The 18,427-nt window shown below is 39.1% G+C and overlaps 1 protein-coding gene across 4 annotated transcripts in view; it reads left to right on the forward strand.

Annotated features, from left to right (window-relative positions):
- Positions 1-18,427, forward strand: part of COL19A1 (collagen type XIX alpha 1 chain) — a 1,696,717-nt gene that overhangs the window by 790,452 nt on the left and 887,838 nt on the right. For all 4 annotated transcript variants that reach the window (XM_053710417.1, XM_053710419.1, XM_053710420.1 and 1 more), the window contains exon 15: positions 10,569-10,604. In XM_053710417.1, coding sequence (XP_053566392.1) covers positions 10,569-10,604 — 36 coding nt within the window. The remainder of the gene's footprint in view (positions 1-10,568; positions 10,605-18,427) is intronic.

Raw genomic sequence — 18,427 nt, forward strand, 5'->3', positions numbered from 1 at the left:
CCAGCCTGGTGCAGGTCTACAATTTTGTTTCTGGTGTTCTTCAACAGCTCTTTGGTCTTCACCATAGTGGAGTTTGGAGTGTGACTGTTTGAGGTTGTGGACAGGTGTCTTTTATACTGATAACAAGTTCAAACAGGTGCCATTAATACAGGTAATGAGTGGAGGACAGAGGAGCCTCTTAAAGAAGAAGATACAGGTCTGTGAGAGCCAGAAATCTTGCTTGGTGACCAAATACTTATTTTCCCCCATAATATGCAAATAAATTCTTTCCAAATCAGACAATGTGATTGTCTGGATTTGTTTCCACATTTTGTCTCTCATAGTTGAGGTATACCTATGATGACAATTACAGGCCTCTCTCATCTTCTTAAGTGGGAGAAATTGCACAATTGGTGGCTGACTAAATACTTTTTTGCCCCACTGTATATATATATATATATATATATATATATTCTTCATCCTAACACTATCAACATTCAGATGATCACCTTTAAATTTGTATAATTTTTATATTTTAAAAGGAGTATCCTATATAATAAAAAGCCAAGTGTGTTTGTCCGAAGCTGTCATGCACAGTAGAGACAGCATGAGGACAAACACACCTGGTCTTTGAGTCCCTAGCTGATCTGCGGCAGAAGTGGGCGTGGCCAGGCGTGAAGGGGCATTGCCGCACAATAGAGGGGAGAGAGATAGAGAGGGGAGATAGAGAGAGGGGGAGAGAGAGGGGAGAGAGAGAGGGGACAGAGAGAGGAGGGGAGAGAGAGAGAGAGGGGGGGGAGAGAGAGAGAGAGAGGGGGGAGATAGAGAGGGGGAGAGAGAGAGATGGGGGAGAGAGGGGGGAGAGAGAGAGAGCAAAAGAGGGGGTGGGGGGAGAGAGCGCAAAAGAGAGGGGGGAGAGAAAGGGGGGAGTGAAAGGGCGGAGAGAGAGAGCAAAAGAGAGGGGGGAGAGAGCACAAAAGAGAGGGGGAGAGAGAGCACAAAAGAGAGGGGAGAGAGAGCGCAAAAGAGAGGGGGGGAGAGAGAGCGCAAAAGAGAGGGGGGAAGAGAGAGCACAAAAGAGGGGGTGAGAGAGAGCGCAAAAGAGAGGGGGGGAGCACAAAAGAGAGGGGAAGAGAGAGTGCAAAAGAGAGGGGGGAGAGAGCGCAAAAGAGATGGGTGGAGAGAGAGCGCAAAAGAGAGGGGGGAGAGAGAGCGCAAAAGAGAGGGGGGGGAGAGAGCGCAAAAGAGAGGAGGGGAGAGAGAGCGCAAAAGAGGGGGAGAGAGAGCGCAAAAGAGAGGGGAGAGAGAGAGAGCACAAAAGAGAAGGGGAGAGAGAGAGCACAAAAGAGAGGGGGGAGAGAGAGTGCAAAAGAGAGGGGAGAGAGAGGGGGGGGAGAGAGAGCACAAAATAGAGGGGGAGAGAGAGCGCAAAAGAGAGGGGGAGAGAGAGAGCGCAAAAGAGAGGGGGGAGAGAGAGAGCTCAAAAGAGAGGGGGGGAGAGAGAGAGAGCACAAAAGAGAGGGGGAGATTATTATAGTATAATTTATATATAAGGTATATTTAAAAAAATTAGCATTTAAAAAAAGTCACTCAGCCAAGACTTAGGTCCCTTTTAAGAAAAGGCAAGGAACTTGTTTACCTGCAGTCGCAGCCCATGATGCAGCTTTTGCTGTCCGCATTTAATATTGCACAAACAATATCTTATGTTTCCCCACCCACTGCTCTTGGGCAACTAATAACGTAAGATCAGGGATTTTCAATCACCCCAGCTTTATAAATGAAAGTCATAATGTTCTAAATTGGCTTAAAAGAGAGTGGTCTTTATGTTTGTGTAAACCATGTTTAAGTGGTGGAAATGTATTTGCACAAATCTTTTATAAATAAATAAAATTTTGCATCACTATAAATACTTTTGCCATGTCACCGAAAAAAAAAATGATATTTAATTCATATCTGAGTGTCTCTGTTCAAATTGTTTGTTAGCTTTCATTAGCTTTGTTCATTAGCTACATTCGAGGTGACATTAATGTTACTGACTAACGATCTGCATCAAACTGAAGAAATATCAATAGCCAGATCTTTGCTTGATACAGCTGCCAGGCGACTTTTTTTTAATGAATGCAGTTATTGCAAAGAAATATGTTTCACTTTGGGAATACAGATGGAAAAATACACTTACCACCTTGACTGTGAAACAAACATATACTTTAATAGGTGTTGTTAGAAGATCATTTATTTTACAGTTATTAATCTTTTTTCCTCTAGCTATGTGAAAAAATAACATTATGGAACATGTTTTATATTTGTAAAAAAAATAAAGAAAAGATGGAATTATTATTTAAAATGTTTTCTTTTATTCATAAAATAAGCTGAAAACATGTAGCGTTTTATTTTTTTATTTTTATTTTTTTAGAAGATGAAATGCATTTCATGTAAGGCTAAAATAAATCACAATAAGTGCCTTTCACTGTGTAGTTATTTTAAGCCTTGTATACTAACTCATTTTTTTTCAATCAATAATGATTCTCATATCTCATTATTTCTTCTTGGCTGCAATACATATTGGTAATATCCTATGTATCTGCATGCTGATGTAAATAAAATGTGTTTAAATTCAAAGCTTAGTAGTTACCTTTGAGACAGGATAGAGAATTGATAAGAAGTTTGTTTACCACCTAATTAGTTTAAAATAATATTACTGTATTTTACATTATGCCGGGATAAAGTCCACGTTACTCCATTTTAATGATTTTCACTACTGAGAAGTTAATAATTCTTATTTCAGAACCTTTTTGCTTAAGGCATTAGGATAGTTATATTAGAAATGTAATTTAGAACCAACCATTGTGTGCATCCAGCATCTTATTGTGTGTTGTAGATATTTATTAGTCAAAGCACAGCAAATTTGCCAGAGTGTTCTGTAGATAACAGAAAGAAAGATGTTGCTCCATTGATAGGATTGAGGCTTGTTTTCCCCGTTATTGTTTTACAGTTAATATAAGGTTGACTTGCCTAATTTGTCGCATTGCTTAGGATGAAATATTTAGGACAATGAAAAAGATCTGGGAAACCCACTGATGACATTTATGTGGACACCTGACCATCATACCAATTTGAGCTTGGTGGATATACCATTCCAAAACTGGAGTTACCCTCTATTGTTATAAATTCCTTCAGCCAAGCGGACGTACCATTATGCTTTAAAATAAATGGGTCTTAAGAACCCTAGTGATGTAATGGCATGTCCGTCCTTTTTTCAGGCTCAAAGTGATCCCCTGTATTCCCTCACCCGCCCACAGCCCCAGAATTTGTCTCACAACTCAGTCAGTGTGTGCAAGGTCAGTCAGAGCCCAGATGGTCATGAGATCGCTGTGATGGGGGGGGGGGAGGATGGAGAGGCCGGAGGAGGATGGAGGGGTGGAAGGAGGATGGAGGGAAGGACCATAACAAAATTACGGGGAGGCGGGAGATGGTAAGGGTGAGGGGAGACCACTATGCTAAAGCAAAAAAAAAATAAGAAAAAAATAAAATAAAAAAATACTGTAAATAGGGGGAAGGGTTAGATTGCTATTTAGGAGAGATCAGAGAGGTAGTAGGGTTTAGTAGGATCCCTACACTACAGAAAACTCCCACAAATAATATATATATATATATATATATATATATATATATATATATATATATATATATATATATATATATATATATATTATATATAAATAAAGCCCTAAACTGCATACTGGCAGACTCTCTGCTAGTACCTAAGATGGTAGTGAGGAGTGTGTTTGTGGAGGGAAAGTGAACTGTTTGGGAGGGATCAGGGAGTTGGGAAGTGTCAAGTGGGAATGTAATCCCTGCATTACAATAGTATTACCCTTACCAGCAAACTAATTAACCTCTTCGCTGCCAGGAATTTCAGAAGTGTGGTGCGCAGCTTCAATTACCGGCCTTCTAATTGACAAAAATGAATTGCAAAGTCATGCATGTCTGCTAATTCTGAACAAGTACCTTTTACTACCATTTGTCTTATGACTGCAGTAGTTGTGTGCAAATAATTTCAGTGAGAAACCCAAAGTTTGTGAAAAAGTTAACTATATTCTCTATATGATTGAAGTAAAATACATTTTGATTATGGTTGAAAAATCCTAAGAATGATTTGTATATTGATTCTGTATATATACACATATACACACAGACATTATATTACATAGTGTACAATATTGAAATATATTGTATCTGAAACATACTAGGTGGAGTGGTAAACTTAAAGGGACATTAAAATGATTTCCTTTGTTGCATCTTAAAGAGTGTATTTTAAAATTGATCAATATTTTTATTTCTTAAATATAAATGTCTTTTCAAGATTTGTGTATGTATCCCTGTTTACCAATAGAGCTATGTTAGTTGTCCTTAGAAGCCAGCAACTGATACCTTGAGTAATAAAGTACAGAAACATTATTTTTTTAAAGCATTTTTAGCTGATTCAGCTCAGTCTTTTTTATGCAAAGATATTGTGTAACTTGTTTAATTGCTACTCTTTAATATGGATGATAGTATTATTTTTTTTGCAATGTCTTTGGCCTTATTAAGACTGAAAACATACAGTTTAGTCCTTCTTTATATTGTCAAGTATATGGTGACGCATTGTGCCAGCAAGTCAAAGAAGAATTTGTGCTGGTTGTAATGTCATCTTTTATCAATACGTTTGATATAAAACGTCAACAGCCTATCATTGCTGATCTTTACACATACAATTGTGACTGAGGGTTGTCAAATCTTAGAGACACTTCCTGAAGGTTGTTAAATCTGAGATAGGCATGAAGATTGTCAAATCTGAAGCCTGCAATGTAGCTGTTACAGGCATTGTTTATGCAGTTTATTCTCCCTCATCAAACACACATTTGCACATTCCTCCACAGAAAACCTCAACTAATAGTGTTTTTGTGGGTAAAAATATGAAAATAAAAATCACAATGATTCACCATCCAATGTCTATTTTAGACCTGGATCCAGGGGTCAAGTCCTACTGCTGAAGGGAGCTAAATAACCCCAGAGTAAACCACACAGAAATTTAAGCACCATGTGATACATACATTGCGGAGTGATCACACAGCAGGACCGTTGTCAGGCTTGCATTTAGTGTATTGTAGGAAGTGTTACTGCCAATTACTAGAGGATCTTGCTATCCCTCTAATCAGACTGTGGTCCAGCTCCTCCCACCAGTAGCAACAGTGTTTACTGAAGTGTTTCTGTGTTCTCTCCAGAGGGAACTTAGTTCCTCCTGCAAAAATAGTGCAGGAACTCCATTCCCATGCGTTCCCGCTCGACTTGACCCCTGCCTGGATCCCCTCATGTTAGTGCTGCTCTCCTCTAGGCAGCTTTAAAGCATCACAGACATAGGACTGCAAATCAATAAAAATCCTGTGTACAGATGTTTTTTTTAATTTTTAATTTCCTTACTGCATTTAAAAACTAGTATAACACATCCAAATCAGTCTCAAAACTAGTTGTGTTGAATATAAAGAAAAATATAAAAAAAACAACTCTACTCTGAATATAGTGATACCCAGTAGATAATTGCATAGCTCATCTGCACATGCCTCCACAGAAAACCTCAAATAGCAGTATTTACACTTTAGCAAGGGATTCTGGGTAAGGATATGGAAATTACTTTCTCAATGCTTCACCTTCTTTACTTCAATTATCTATTCACTTTGTCACAAAAGGCTGTGACACCAGAGATCATATATATATATGTTAAAAATATCACTAAGGGTTTGGTCATAATCTATTAGCGATTTGCTCCCTAAATCTATTTTTGCTTTCTGACTGGATTGGTGGTTAACTTCTTGAGTGATCACAATGAAAAATGGATTTGAGCTTTAAAAGCCTGCAGCTGGGGGGGCAGAGCCAGCTTTGATAGTGAATGGTCGCATGCTAGTGTAGTTCTGACTATATTCTTTAATTGAACTTATATTTGACTGTTCAGCTCAATCAAATTTGGGCAGTTATCCTACCTAATGATTCATGAGGCTGGAGTGAGGAGCCCGGAACCTAAGAGACATTAACAAGTGAAGGCAATTCACATTGTTTTGCAGAACCCTGCACTGAGCCTGCCGTGAAGCAGCCATTTTACAGCCCACGTGGAGATATGGAGGACCGACCAGGGTTTGAGATCATATTACTAAATCTGTTCACCATCAAACTATTGGAAGTGGAACACGAGGTGATCTTAGCACTTACTGAGAGCGTTTTTGGCGCTGGGCTCATGGCTTGGAGATTGGAGACACAGAAGCGAGAACCAATCCAAGATCTGCCCTGGACATTTGAGGAAGCCGAGTCCACTGGACTCCTAGCCACACTGGTAGATGGGCTTACAAGTAGTGGGTCTGTTGATGGCCCAAAGAGTGCCCGGTCTCTAGAGGACCCAGCTGCAGGGGAAGGTGGAAAGGAGCTGCCGCATAGAATGCTTCATCAAGGGTACCAGCTATTGAAAACACCTATTTGGTGCGAGCGGCCTCATCTGCTAGAAGCAACCTTGGACCCTGGAAAGGCCACGATAGTATGGGAGGCTACTGCTTATGAAATGCCTGTAGGTAGAACCGGGAGAGGAGACCTTGCCGCTGAATCTAACCTGATCATATGGCAGCCAACATTACCTACTACGACTCCCCCTGAGTTAACACCACAGAGGCATATTGGAATTGAGGATGAGAAGACATCTACTCCCTCAGCGGTGCGGCAGACCATGGAGGGTTTGATTGACACTCTGTTGATAGCGGTGTGTGCTCAAATTAAGGAGAATAAAACCATGCAGAGATACTATCTCAATGAGCATACTCAGGGTCTCCCAACTGCTACAGGAGCATACGGGCACAAGAACTCCACCATCTGCAAGTTGCGATTGCAGACTGATGCTACACCACAAGTCAGGCATGGCATTGGATAGTGGGATAAACTTTATATTTTACGGGAAGTGAACTTCCCTAATGTTATTTCATCTATTATTATTTACCCTCAAACATAGAACCTTGCTTCAAGATAGTATTTCCTTTGTCCCTTAAATAGTCCATATATTGGCTGCAGCCATTTATAATATACTAGACTTTCCCTTTACAGTTATTAATTTATTATATGATCTGTTTCTGATACTGTACCTGCTCCTATGGCTAGTTTTAACACTTATTGTTGTATATTGCTCTGCTATACCATTTGAGATATGTATGTATTTATATTTTCTATTAACATATAGGGGTTATTTGTGTGTCCTTAATGGATAGGTTACTTTATATCTTATTAATGACTGGAGGACATTGCATATTCCCTAACCTAGATTCATTGCTACTAGCTAATGGGTGTAAAATATTTATATTGTACTCGTTATTAGGAGAAGAAACATGTACACATTATTAACAAAATATTCCTATACAATATGCATACTTAGAATAAATCCATTTTCAGATAGGGAAGGCTACAAATTTTAACTGTTTATATGCAAACTAATGTTAAAGCGTGTGTCCTCTGTTAGGGGGCATAGGGCCCATACCCTTATGGCAGAGTTACGAGCTATAAGATGACTTCAATTATAGGTTACTCTATATCACATCCATATAGTTTTATATAGACCTAGAAATATCACACAGGTGCTCAGACATAATTCAATTTCTTTAGGGGGTTAATGTGTCCGTTGTTTGATGATGATATGTTTAATTTCAGAGTTTAATTATTCTAGTAACATTCCTGTTGTAGGCACACCCCTAGGTAGTCTCCTTCGACCTAAGAGCAGTTAGTAGCGCACAACAGTTCTCAGATTAGAGATACATCAATGTTAGCTTATTACCAAGATAAATGAGTAAGTCCCACCTTTTGGAATATTCTCTGACAAACTGAAATAATCTTAGCTCCACCTTTTCGTAGTTTTTGTTTCTTGGTAGACTATGCCTTCCTAGATGCTTTTGGGTGACAAGTTTAATGCTATGTGTTTTGCAAAGTTGTTGTTTGCAATGTTTTATTGTTATATAATGCCTCTCACAAACCAATATCTACTAGGGTTTAAAAGTTAGAATAACTCCTTCCCTCACAGTTCCATTAGAGGAGTTTTATTTTATAAGTTGGTTGGCTCCGTTCCCCCCCCCCCCCCCCCCCCCATAAGGGTCTTTCCTTGGTCCCTGTTTACTAAGTAAACTAAGGAACACAGATTCCATAAAATTTTCCTGCTATTTATAATCTGTCTGGCACAATATAGCGGTCTGTAATATTCCCAACCTTTTACTATATAAAGATAGTTTATATATAGGGGCTTAAATTTGGCCCTATATGATACACATTTGAAATCCTTTCATAAATATGGGCAATTATAGGCACAAGGGCTCTAAAATGGCCCTATATGGTAATTTGAAAATCTGAGGTTAGTCCTTTTGTGTTTATCAACCACATAGGTAGAACTTCAATACTAGCATTTGGTTTGGTTCTTAATTTTTGTTTTCTTTACATATTGAAGTGTATGATTCCATTTGTTTTCTAACTTTGTGGTGATGTTTGGTCTATGAACAGTACTGTATATCTCTATTATCTACCCTCACGGGTTGAGGGCTTATGTAAGTGATTATTATGTATTGTTATATTCTTTACCTCAATAAAAATTATTAAGGAAAAAAAAAAGAAAAAAGCCTGCAGCTGCAAAATCTTTTTCAACAGAAGAACTCCCGAAAAGGCCTTTTCATGTATTAAAGGGACACAAACCCAAAATATTTCTTTCATGATTCAGATAGCGAATACAATTTTAAACAACTTTCTAATGTACTTTTATTATCTAATTTTAATTGTTTTCTTGGAATCCTTTGTTGAACAGCAGTAAGGTAAGTTCAGGAGTGTGCACTTGTCTGCAGCATTATATGGCAACAGTTTTGCAACAATGTTATAAATTAGCAAGAGGACTAGAAGTCAGCATTTTTCCCTATCATGTAGTGCTCTAGACATGTGCATGCTACATATCTAGATATCTCTTCAACAAAGAATACCATGAGAATGAAACAAATTGATAATAGAAATAAATAGGAAACCTTTTTTATTGCATTCTCTATCTGAATCATCAAATACTTTTTGTTTTTTTTTATGTCCCTTTAAGTACCTGTTTTAAATCACGGTCATCTGAGTGTGTTCCCATTTAGAAGCACAATAATGTAGGATCAAGCACTTTAAAATGCACTGTCAAGACTAGTCACAAAGGCCTGATCAAATTTAAAAATCTGCTATGCAACTATAATGTTGCCATGGAGCAGGTTCATGCTTTATGTTTCATCACTGTTAAAAAACAGTAGAAAAAGTTATCATAAGACTTTTCAATAGAAACCCGTTGTCACTATCTTGTTTAAAGAAAATGGTGCTTTAACAAACAATAAAATGAATATATACAACTATACTTATCAAAGATTAAAAGTGACAATATATTAATTAAGCAAACATGCCCGGATGCCCATCATGTCAACATACAAATGAGAAATCCCATTTGAAAGCCCAGTTATGAAGACACTTGTACTGTTAGTGACATTCACAAGTGTGACGTTTCCTACAGAACCCTTTAGCAGTGCAGGATATCATCTCCTCAACCTATATACATATTTATATATGTGTCCTGTCCACTGTATACAGTCTATGGGGTCAATTTATCAAGATCCGCACAGAGCTTGATGCCCCTGAAGGCTCGCCGGAAATAGAAGTTATAAAGCAGCGGTCTAAAGACCGCTGTTCCATAACTTGTCCGCCTGCTCTGAGGCGGCAGACAGAAATCAACCTGATCGAATACGATTTGGTTGATTGACACCCCCTGCTAGCGGCCGCAAATTTGCAGGGTTTCGGCATTGCACCAGCAGTTCACAAGAACTGCTGATGCAATGATAAATGCCGACAGCATATGCTGTCGGCTTTTATCGATGTGCAGCGGACATGATCCGCTTGCACCATAGTAAATAGGCCCCTATGTATTAGGTATAAATAGAGCTTTATGAATTCATACCATTTAAGCATGATTTACACATGTGCCAGATAATAGACTGTTTCTGGATAGTCTTGGAATAGTTGCAAGTATGTGCAAAATGTCATTCTGAGGCTTTATCAAGTGTCCTGAGGTGTTGAATTTGAAAAGTCAAAACTGGTCTGTAAAAAGAGATGAAAAGTCTCTCGAAAATGGATTGTGATTGGCAAGAACTTTTCTGCCCCGTAGCAAAAATACAGCTTTTAGCAAGGATCCAAAGAAAAACTATTGTTTGTTCAGGAAAGAGCCAAAAATGCACTATTGTGATTGCAGTGAATTAAAAGTGTCCTTTTCATCCAAAATAATAGCCGAAAATGCCTCCGCTGATATATTGTGAACAACCCCTATATTAGGATTAGGGAAATAATTATTGCAATTTATGTAGTGTCAAGGGGCCATTCCAGACTGTTCAAAAGAAATACATATTACTTGTTTTTTCAGTAATTTTGCCCTGCATTAGCCTCACTAATACACAATAAAACTAATATAAAATGTCTACAATTTATGAAAAGAATGTTCTTATTAATTAGTTTTTTGTTTTCTGTTGATATGATAGGGTGACGTGGGACCTCCAGGGCCAGCTGCAATACCTGTAAGTATGAACAGCAAAACTAGTGCAATTAAATATTGTATTTATTTATTTATCAACGCTGGCATTTGTTTATAAATAGTTAACTCTGCTAGGGGTTTAAAGGGAGGATATGTATTGCAGCTAGATGAAATTAAGTCATTTATCTATCTATCTATCTATCTATCTATATATCTATCTATGCGTGTACATTGTTTGAGTCTCTGGGCTACGTAGGGGGTTGTGCAGTGCAGGAATGATCAGCCTAACAGACATAAAATAGCGTTTCTCTGTATATATTGTTTATTCACATTTAAGTTATTCATGTCTAAAAACCAGGAAGTCATTTATCCTTGTAAGCATATTTAACTTTCATGGATTTTGTTAAAGGTCCAGTAGCCCTGTGGCTGCAGTCTAAGATCTATCTTCAATACAGCAGAACTAACAATGTCTGCCATATTTTTGTGGCCCTAGGAAAAAACAGATCTAAAAATGTGTGCTTTGGGTTGGCCACAACTCAAAAGAGCGCTCTGGCGGTAAGAGATGCAGACAGAGGATATCCTGCAACTTTACATAAATCTAGCCCTGTGCCACTGTACACTTTTACGAAATATATTATTTGTTTGTTTAATGATTATATATTTATATGCAGCTCTTAAAGGGATACTAAACCCAACATTTTTCTTTCATAATTTAGAAAGAGCATGACATTTTAAACAACTTTCTAATTTACTTATATTGTTTAATTTGCTTCATTCTCTTGATATACTTTTCTGGAAAGCATATCTAGATAGGCCCAGCAGCTGCTGATTGGTTGCTGCACATAGCTGCCTCATGTTATTGGCTCATCCATGTGCATTGCTATTTCTTCAACAAAGGATAGCTAAATAATGAAGCAAATTAGATAATAGAAGTAAATTGAAATGTTGTTTAAAATTATATTCTCTACTTGAATCATGAAATATTTTTTTTTTTGGTTTAGTGTCCCTTTAAGGCTTATGAAATATTGATTGGCGGGCCTCATGTGTTAGGAAGTTGACCATCACTTACAATTAAAGCTTCCCTACATAGGAAACAAAAAAATATAACTTTGAGAGATACTTCTGATACATTTCAAGCTATTACAGAGCTCAGTCATGATTAGTAGCTTAAAATGCATCAGTCTCTAAACTTAAGTTTGAATTTATGAGCATGACAAGAATAGGCCTCATGTACATCAACTGTGACAACCCGTTCTCATCCTGCAAGGAGATTGCCAATCTGATGCTGTTGTCAGTTATCTCCCTCACCGCAGCCCTTGATCTGTGGTGCGATAGTGTGTGGCGCCCCCCAGGCTACATGTGAATGCTGGTAATGTCACCACTAACATGCCTGTTGACATCACAAAGGGGACGAGACCTGGAAGTGACAGCAATTAAAGGGAGCTGGATGGAGCGGATGTTGTGTTTTTTTCTAATACCTGAGATCACATATCTTCTTTGATCCTTTATAACTTTTTTTGTAATTTTTTTAAAATAATTTTTATAAGACATTGTTAGTGTAACTGTGCTTTTAAATGTAATTTTGATGTGTTTTATGCCACTTTTTAGTCAGGGGCATAAGTCAACCCGAGCACTGAAGTCATGTCATCCTGACATACATTCATTTAAATTGCACTCAAGCAAATACATTTACTTTCAACCTGTAATATGCACACTACTTCTGCGATTCACAAAGAGCTGAGATAAGCCCCTTTTTGCTCGCACGCAACTGTTAGCACACCAATCGTACCCTAGCCCTTAGTGAGTTTGAAGTAGAGGTGTTCACGGGCAAAAAATCCAGTTTGGCTGATTCTTTCATTTAGAATATTAAAAAAAACATATTTTTTCATATTTATTACCCCTATTCAGTATTTGCCTCAAATTAAACTAAACAAATACCAACCATTGGTGGAACATTTACATTTGTTTTTGTTAAAATTAATGTAAATGTTACTTAAAAGTTCATCTGTAGTGTAAAATACTTTTCATGCTGAAGAGCCACGCTAATCCCGATCCTTCTTCACAGAGTACCCAGGCGCACTCTAATAAAAGGCTTAGAGCCACAACTCCCAGGGCCTACACTAAAGAACCCTCTCCTTTAGTGCAAGCCCTGGGAGCTGCTGCGCTTAGAGTGGCCGGGGCTCTGTGAAGAAGAGGACGGGATTAGTGTGGCTCTCCAGCATGCTAAAGGTAAATATTTTTACTATTTTAAGGACACAAATGAATAGTGATGATTTATTATTATTCATTAATTTTCTTCCATTTTCATGTTTTGAATATTTGTGCTTAGTTAATTAGTGTGCATTTGTAACTAAACAAATGCACGTCTAGTTTGAAGTGACAAGGGTTATCAAGTGCTTACTCATTCATACATTTTAGATATTGGGCCTACAACATTTAGTAATGCATCATGCTGTTATTCTTCCAGATCCTATTCAGACTATTTCTGGGACTTTAGCCAGGTTTCACATGTAATTTTAGGAGTTTTGGACCTATCTCTTAAATGCAAGAATATTCTGGAATGGTTGGTTTAGAGCATCCCTTTCCAATTTATCAATAACCTATCTTTATAATAACCTTCTATTTCAATGTTCAATATAATAAGCAAATTTTCCTTATTTTTTAAAAGGAGATTTTCACAAATTATCCAAGTATTAGAAAGTTGTCATTTTTGAAGATGGAAGGGCCACTGTTTTCAGAATTACTATCAAAATCTGAAAATCTGTCATAATTTAAGAAACCTTCTTCTTTGGAAATACTAGATATATTGGCCTCTAGTTATTAAGGTCTGGTGGACCTGATCCGACACTGCTAATTGAAGTTGCCTGCCTGCCAGCGTGTGTGCCAGGCCCACTTGCCAAGTTAGTGGCACCACACATATTTGTTGTAACAGTAGTGTAAATATTTTAAAAAAAAACTTTTTTGACTGTGAAACATCAGTCTGTTAGTGCAATTGAATTGCAGTTGCCTGCCTGCCAGCGTGTGTGCCAGGCCCACTTGCCAACTAGTGCCACCAATCATATTTGTTATAACAGTATTGTAAATATTTTAAAAAAATACTTTTTTGACTGTGAAACATCAGTCAGCTAGTGTAATCTTATTGCAGTTGCCTGCCTGCCAGCGTGTGTGCCAGGCCCACTTGCCAACTAGTGCCACCAATCATATTTGTTATAACAGTAGTGTAAATATTTTTTTTAAAAAACTTTTTTGACTGTGAAACATCAGTCTGCTATTGTAATCTAATTGAAGTTGCCTGCCTGCCAGCGTGTGTGCCAGGCCCACTTGCCAAGTTAGTGGCACCACTCATATTTGTTGTAACAGTAGTGTAAATATTTTAAAAAAAAACTTTTTGGACTGTGAAACATCAGTCTGCTAGTGCAATCTAATTGCCGTTGCCTGCCTGCCTGCCAGCGTGTGTGCCAGGCCCACTTGTCAACTAGTGCCACCAATCATGTTTGTTATAACAGTATTGTAAATATTAAAAAAAAACTTTTTTGACTGTGAAACATCAGTCTGCTATTGTAATCTAATTGCAGTTGCCTGCCTGCCAGCGTGTGTGCCAGGCCCACTTGCCAAATAGTGCCACAAATCATATTTGTTGTAACAGTAGTGTAAATATTTAAAAAAAAACTTTTTGGACTGTGAAACATCAGTCTGCTAGTGCAATCTAATTGCCGTTGCCTGCCTGCCTGCCTGCCAGCGTGTGTGCCAGGCCCACTTGCCAACTAGTGCCACCAATCATGTTTGTTATAACAGTATTGTAAATATAAAAAAAAAAACTTTTTTGACTGTGAAACATCAGTCTGCTATTGTAATCTAATTGAAGTTGCCTGCCTGCCAGCCTGTGTGCCAGGCCCACTTGCCAAGTTAGTGGCACCACTCACATTTGTTGTAACAGTAGTGTAAAAATTTAAAAAAAAACTTTTTTGACTGTGAAACATCAGTCTGCTAGTGCAATCTAATTGCAGTTGCCTGCCTGCCAGCGTGTGTGCCAGGCCCACTTGCCAACTATTGCCACCAATCATATTTGTTATAACAGTATTGTAAATATTTAAAATAAAAACTTTTTTGACTGTGAAACATCAGTCAGCTAGTGTAATCTAATTGCAGTTGCCTGCCTGCCAGCGTGTGTGCCAGGCCCACTTGCCAACTAGTGCCACCAATCATATTTGTTATAACAGTAGTGTAAATATTTTAAAAAAATACTTTTTTGACTTTGAAACATCAGTCTGCTATTGTAATCTAATTGAAGTTGCCTGACTGCCAGCGTGTGTGCCAGGCCCACTTGCCAAGTTAGTGGCACCACTCATATTTGTTGTAACAGTATTGTAAATATTTAAAAAAAAAACTTTTTTGACTGTGAAACATCAGTCTGCTAGTGCAATCTAATTGCAGTTGCCTGCCGGCCAGCGTGTGTCCCAGGCCCACTTGTCAACTACTGCCACCAATCATATTTGTTATAACAGTATTGTAAATATTTTAAAAAAAAATTTTTGACTGTGAAACATCAGTCAGCTAGTGTAATCTAATTGCAGTTGCCTGCCTGCCAGCGTGTGTGCCAGGCCCACTTGCCAACTAGTGCCACCAATCATATTTGTTATAACAGTAGTGTAAATATTTAAAAAAAATATATTTTTGACTGTGAAACATCAGTCTGCTATTGTAATCTAATTGAAGTTGCCTGCCTGCCAGCATGTGTGCCAGGCCCACTTGCCAAGTTAGTGGCACCACTCATATTTGTTATAACAGTATTGTAAATATTTAAAAAAAAAAACTTTTTTGACTGTGAAACATCAGTCAGCTAGTGTAATCTAATTGCAGTTGCCTGCCTGCCAGCGTGTGCCAGGCCCACTTGCCAACTAGTGCCACCAATCATATTTGTTATAACAGTATTGTAAATATTTAAAAAAAAAACTTTTTTGACTGTGAAACATCAGTCTGCTAGTGCAATCTAATTGCAGTTGCCTGCCGGCCAGCGTGTATCTCAGGCCCACTTGTCAACTAGTGCCACCAATCATATTTGTTATAACAGTAGTGTAAATATTTTTTTAAAAAAACTTTTTTGACTGTGAAACATCAGTCAGCTAGTGTAATCTAATTGCAGTTGCTTGCCTGCCAGCGTGTGTGCCAGGCCCACTTGCCAACTAGTGCCACCAATCATATTTGTTATAACAGTAGTGTAAATATTTTTTTTTAAAAAATGTTTTGACTGTGAAACATCAGTCTGCTATTGTAATCTAATTGAAGTTGCCTGCCTGCCAGCGTGTGTGCCAGGCCCACTTGCCAAGTTAGTGGCACCACTCATATTTGTTGTAACAGTAGTGTAAATATTTTTTAAAAAAACTTTTTTGACTGTGAAACATCAGTCAGCTACTGCAATCTAATTGCAGTTGCTTGCCAGCGTGTTTGCCTGGCCCACTTGTCAACTAGTGCCACCACTCATATTTGTTATAACAGTAGTGTAAATATTTAAAAAAAAAAAAACTTTTTTGACTGTGAAACATCAGTCTGCTATTGTAATCTAATTGAAGTTGCCTGCCTGCCAGCGTGTGTGCCAGGCTCACTTGCCAAGTTAGTGGCACCACTCATATTTGTTGTAACAGTAGTGTAAATGTTTAAAAAAAAACTTTTTTGCCTGTGAAACATCAGTCTGCTAGTGCAATCGAATTGCAGTTGCCTGCCTGCCAGCGTGTGTGCCAGGCCTACTTGCCAACTAGTGCCACCAATCATATTTGTTATAACATTATTGTATATATTTTTAAAAAAAACTTTTTTGACTGTGAAACATCAGTCAGCTAGTGTAATCTAATTGCAGTTGCCTGCCTGCCAGCGTGTGTGCCAGGCCCACTTGCCAACTAGTGCCACCAATCATATTTGTTATAACAGTAGTGTAAATATTTTAAAAAAAACTTTTTTGACTGTGAAACATCAGTCTGCTAGTGTAATCTAATTGAAGTTGCCTGCCTGCCAGTGTGTGTGCCAGGCCCACTTGCCAAGTTAGTGGCACCACTCATATTTGTTGTAACAGTAGTGTAAATATTTTTTAAAAAAACTTTTTGGACTGTGAAACATCAGTCTGCTAGTGTAATCTTATTGCATTTGCCTGCCTGCCAGTGTGTGTGCCAGGCCCACTTGCCAAGTTAGTGGCACCACTAATATTTGTTGTAACAGTAGTTTAAATATTTAAAAATAAACATTTTTCACTGTGAAACATCAGTCTGCTGTTTGTGTCAGGCTCACAGCGTATACTGTTCCTACTTGCCCAGTTCCACCACTCATATCTTGTTTAATAGTAGTGTAAGTGTACATTTCAAAAAAATAAACTTTTTGGATTGTGAAACATCAGTCTGCTTTTTTGTGTCAGGCTTACAGCGTATACTGTGCCCACTTGCCCAGTGGCAGCACTCATATTTTGTTTAATAGTAGTGTAAGTCTACATTTAAAAAAAAATGACAGGCAGAGGCAGACCACCCCACAGGTGCCGTCGAGGTTGTGGTACTGTGATTTCCTTTAACCCTACAATAATGCCCAGTGTTCAGAGGCCACGTGCCATGAACTCGAAAAGTTCTGAGGAGGACCTAATTGAATGGCTAACACAGGACACCCAATCTTCTACAGCTTCCGCTCCTAACCTTGACGCACCATCCACCTCCAGCTTAGCTTCGGGCACCTCTCAAGTGACCAGTGCCACTCGCCCGCCTGCCACCACCACCAACACTAGCACCACAGCCGCTTCACTTGATCTGTCAGAGGAGTTATTGACACATCAGTTGGAAGAAATGAGTGATGCGCAACCATCATTGACAGAGGATGTAGATAACAGTGATATGTCTCAGTCAGGCAGCATTACAGACATGGACATACGGTGTGATGATGATGGTGATGTTGTACCCGCTGCTGCTTCCTTTGTTGATTTGTCAGATACAAGTGAAGCGGTTGATGATGATGCGTCCGTGGGTTTCACGTGGGTGCCCGCTAGAAGAGAAGAAGAAGAGGGGGAAAGTTCAGATGGGGAGACAGAGAGGAGGAGGAGGAGACGAGTTGGAAGCAGGGGGAGGTCGTCGCAAGGAGCTGGTGGCACAGTCAGACAGCATGCATCGGCACCCGGGGTCAGCCAGACAGCATGCCAATCAACGCATGCTGTTGCCACCACCAGAATGCCGTCATCGCAGAGCTCAGCAGTGTGGCATTTTTTTTGTGTGTCTGCCTCTGACAACAGCGATGCCATTTGCAACCTGTGCCAAAAGAAACTGAGTCGTGGGAAGTCCAACACCCACCTAGGTACAACTGCTTTGCGAAGGCACATGGTCTCACATCACAAACGCCGATGGGATGAACACATGAGTAGAAGCAGCACACAAACTCAAAGCCGCTATCCTCCTCCTGGTCCAGCATCTTCAGCCACGTCAACCACTGCTGTCCTCCTTGCCTGCTCTCAGCCATCCGCCACACAGTCTCTCTTATGTAGCAGTTCCTGGTCATCTGCCCACAGTCAGGTGTTTGTCAAGGACATGTTTGAGTGTAAGAAGCCAATTTCCCAAAGTCACCCCCTTGCCCGGCGTCTGACAGCTGGCTTGTCTGAACTCTTAGCCCGCCAGCTTTTACCATACAAGCTGGTGGAGTCTGAGGCGTTCAAAAAATTTGTATCTATTGGGACACCGCAGTGGAAGATACCCGGCCGAAATTTATTTTCACACAAGGCAATCCCCAACCTGTACTCGATTGTGCGAAAGGAAGTAATGGCATGTCTGGCACACAGCGTTGGGGCAAGGGTCCATCTGACCACTGATAGCTGGTCTGCAAAGCATGGTCAGAGCAGGAATATCA

Source organism: Bombina bombina, chromosome 4, assembly GCF_027579735.1.
Source record: "Bombina bombina isolate aBomBom1 chromosome 4, aBomBom1.pri, whole genome shotgun sequence".
Taxonomy (NCBI): Eukaryota; Metazoa; Chordata; class Amphibia; order Anura; family Bombinatoridae; genus Bombina; species Bombina bombina.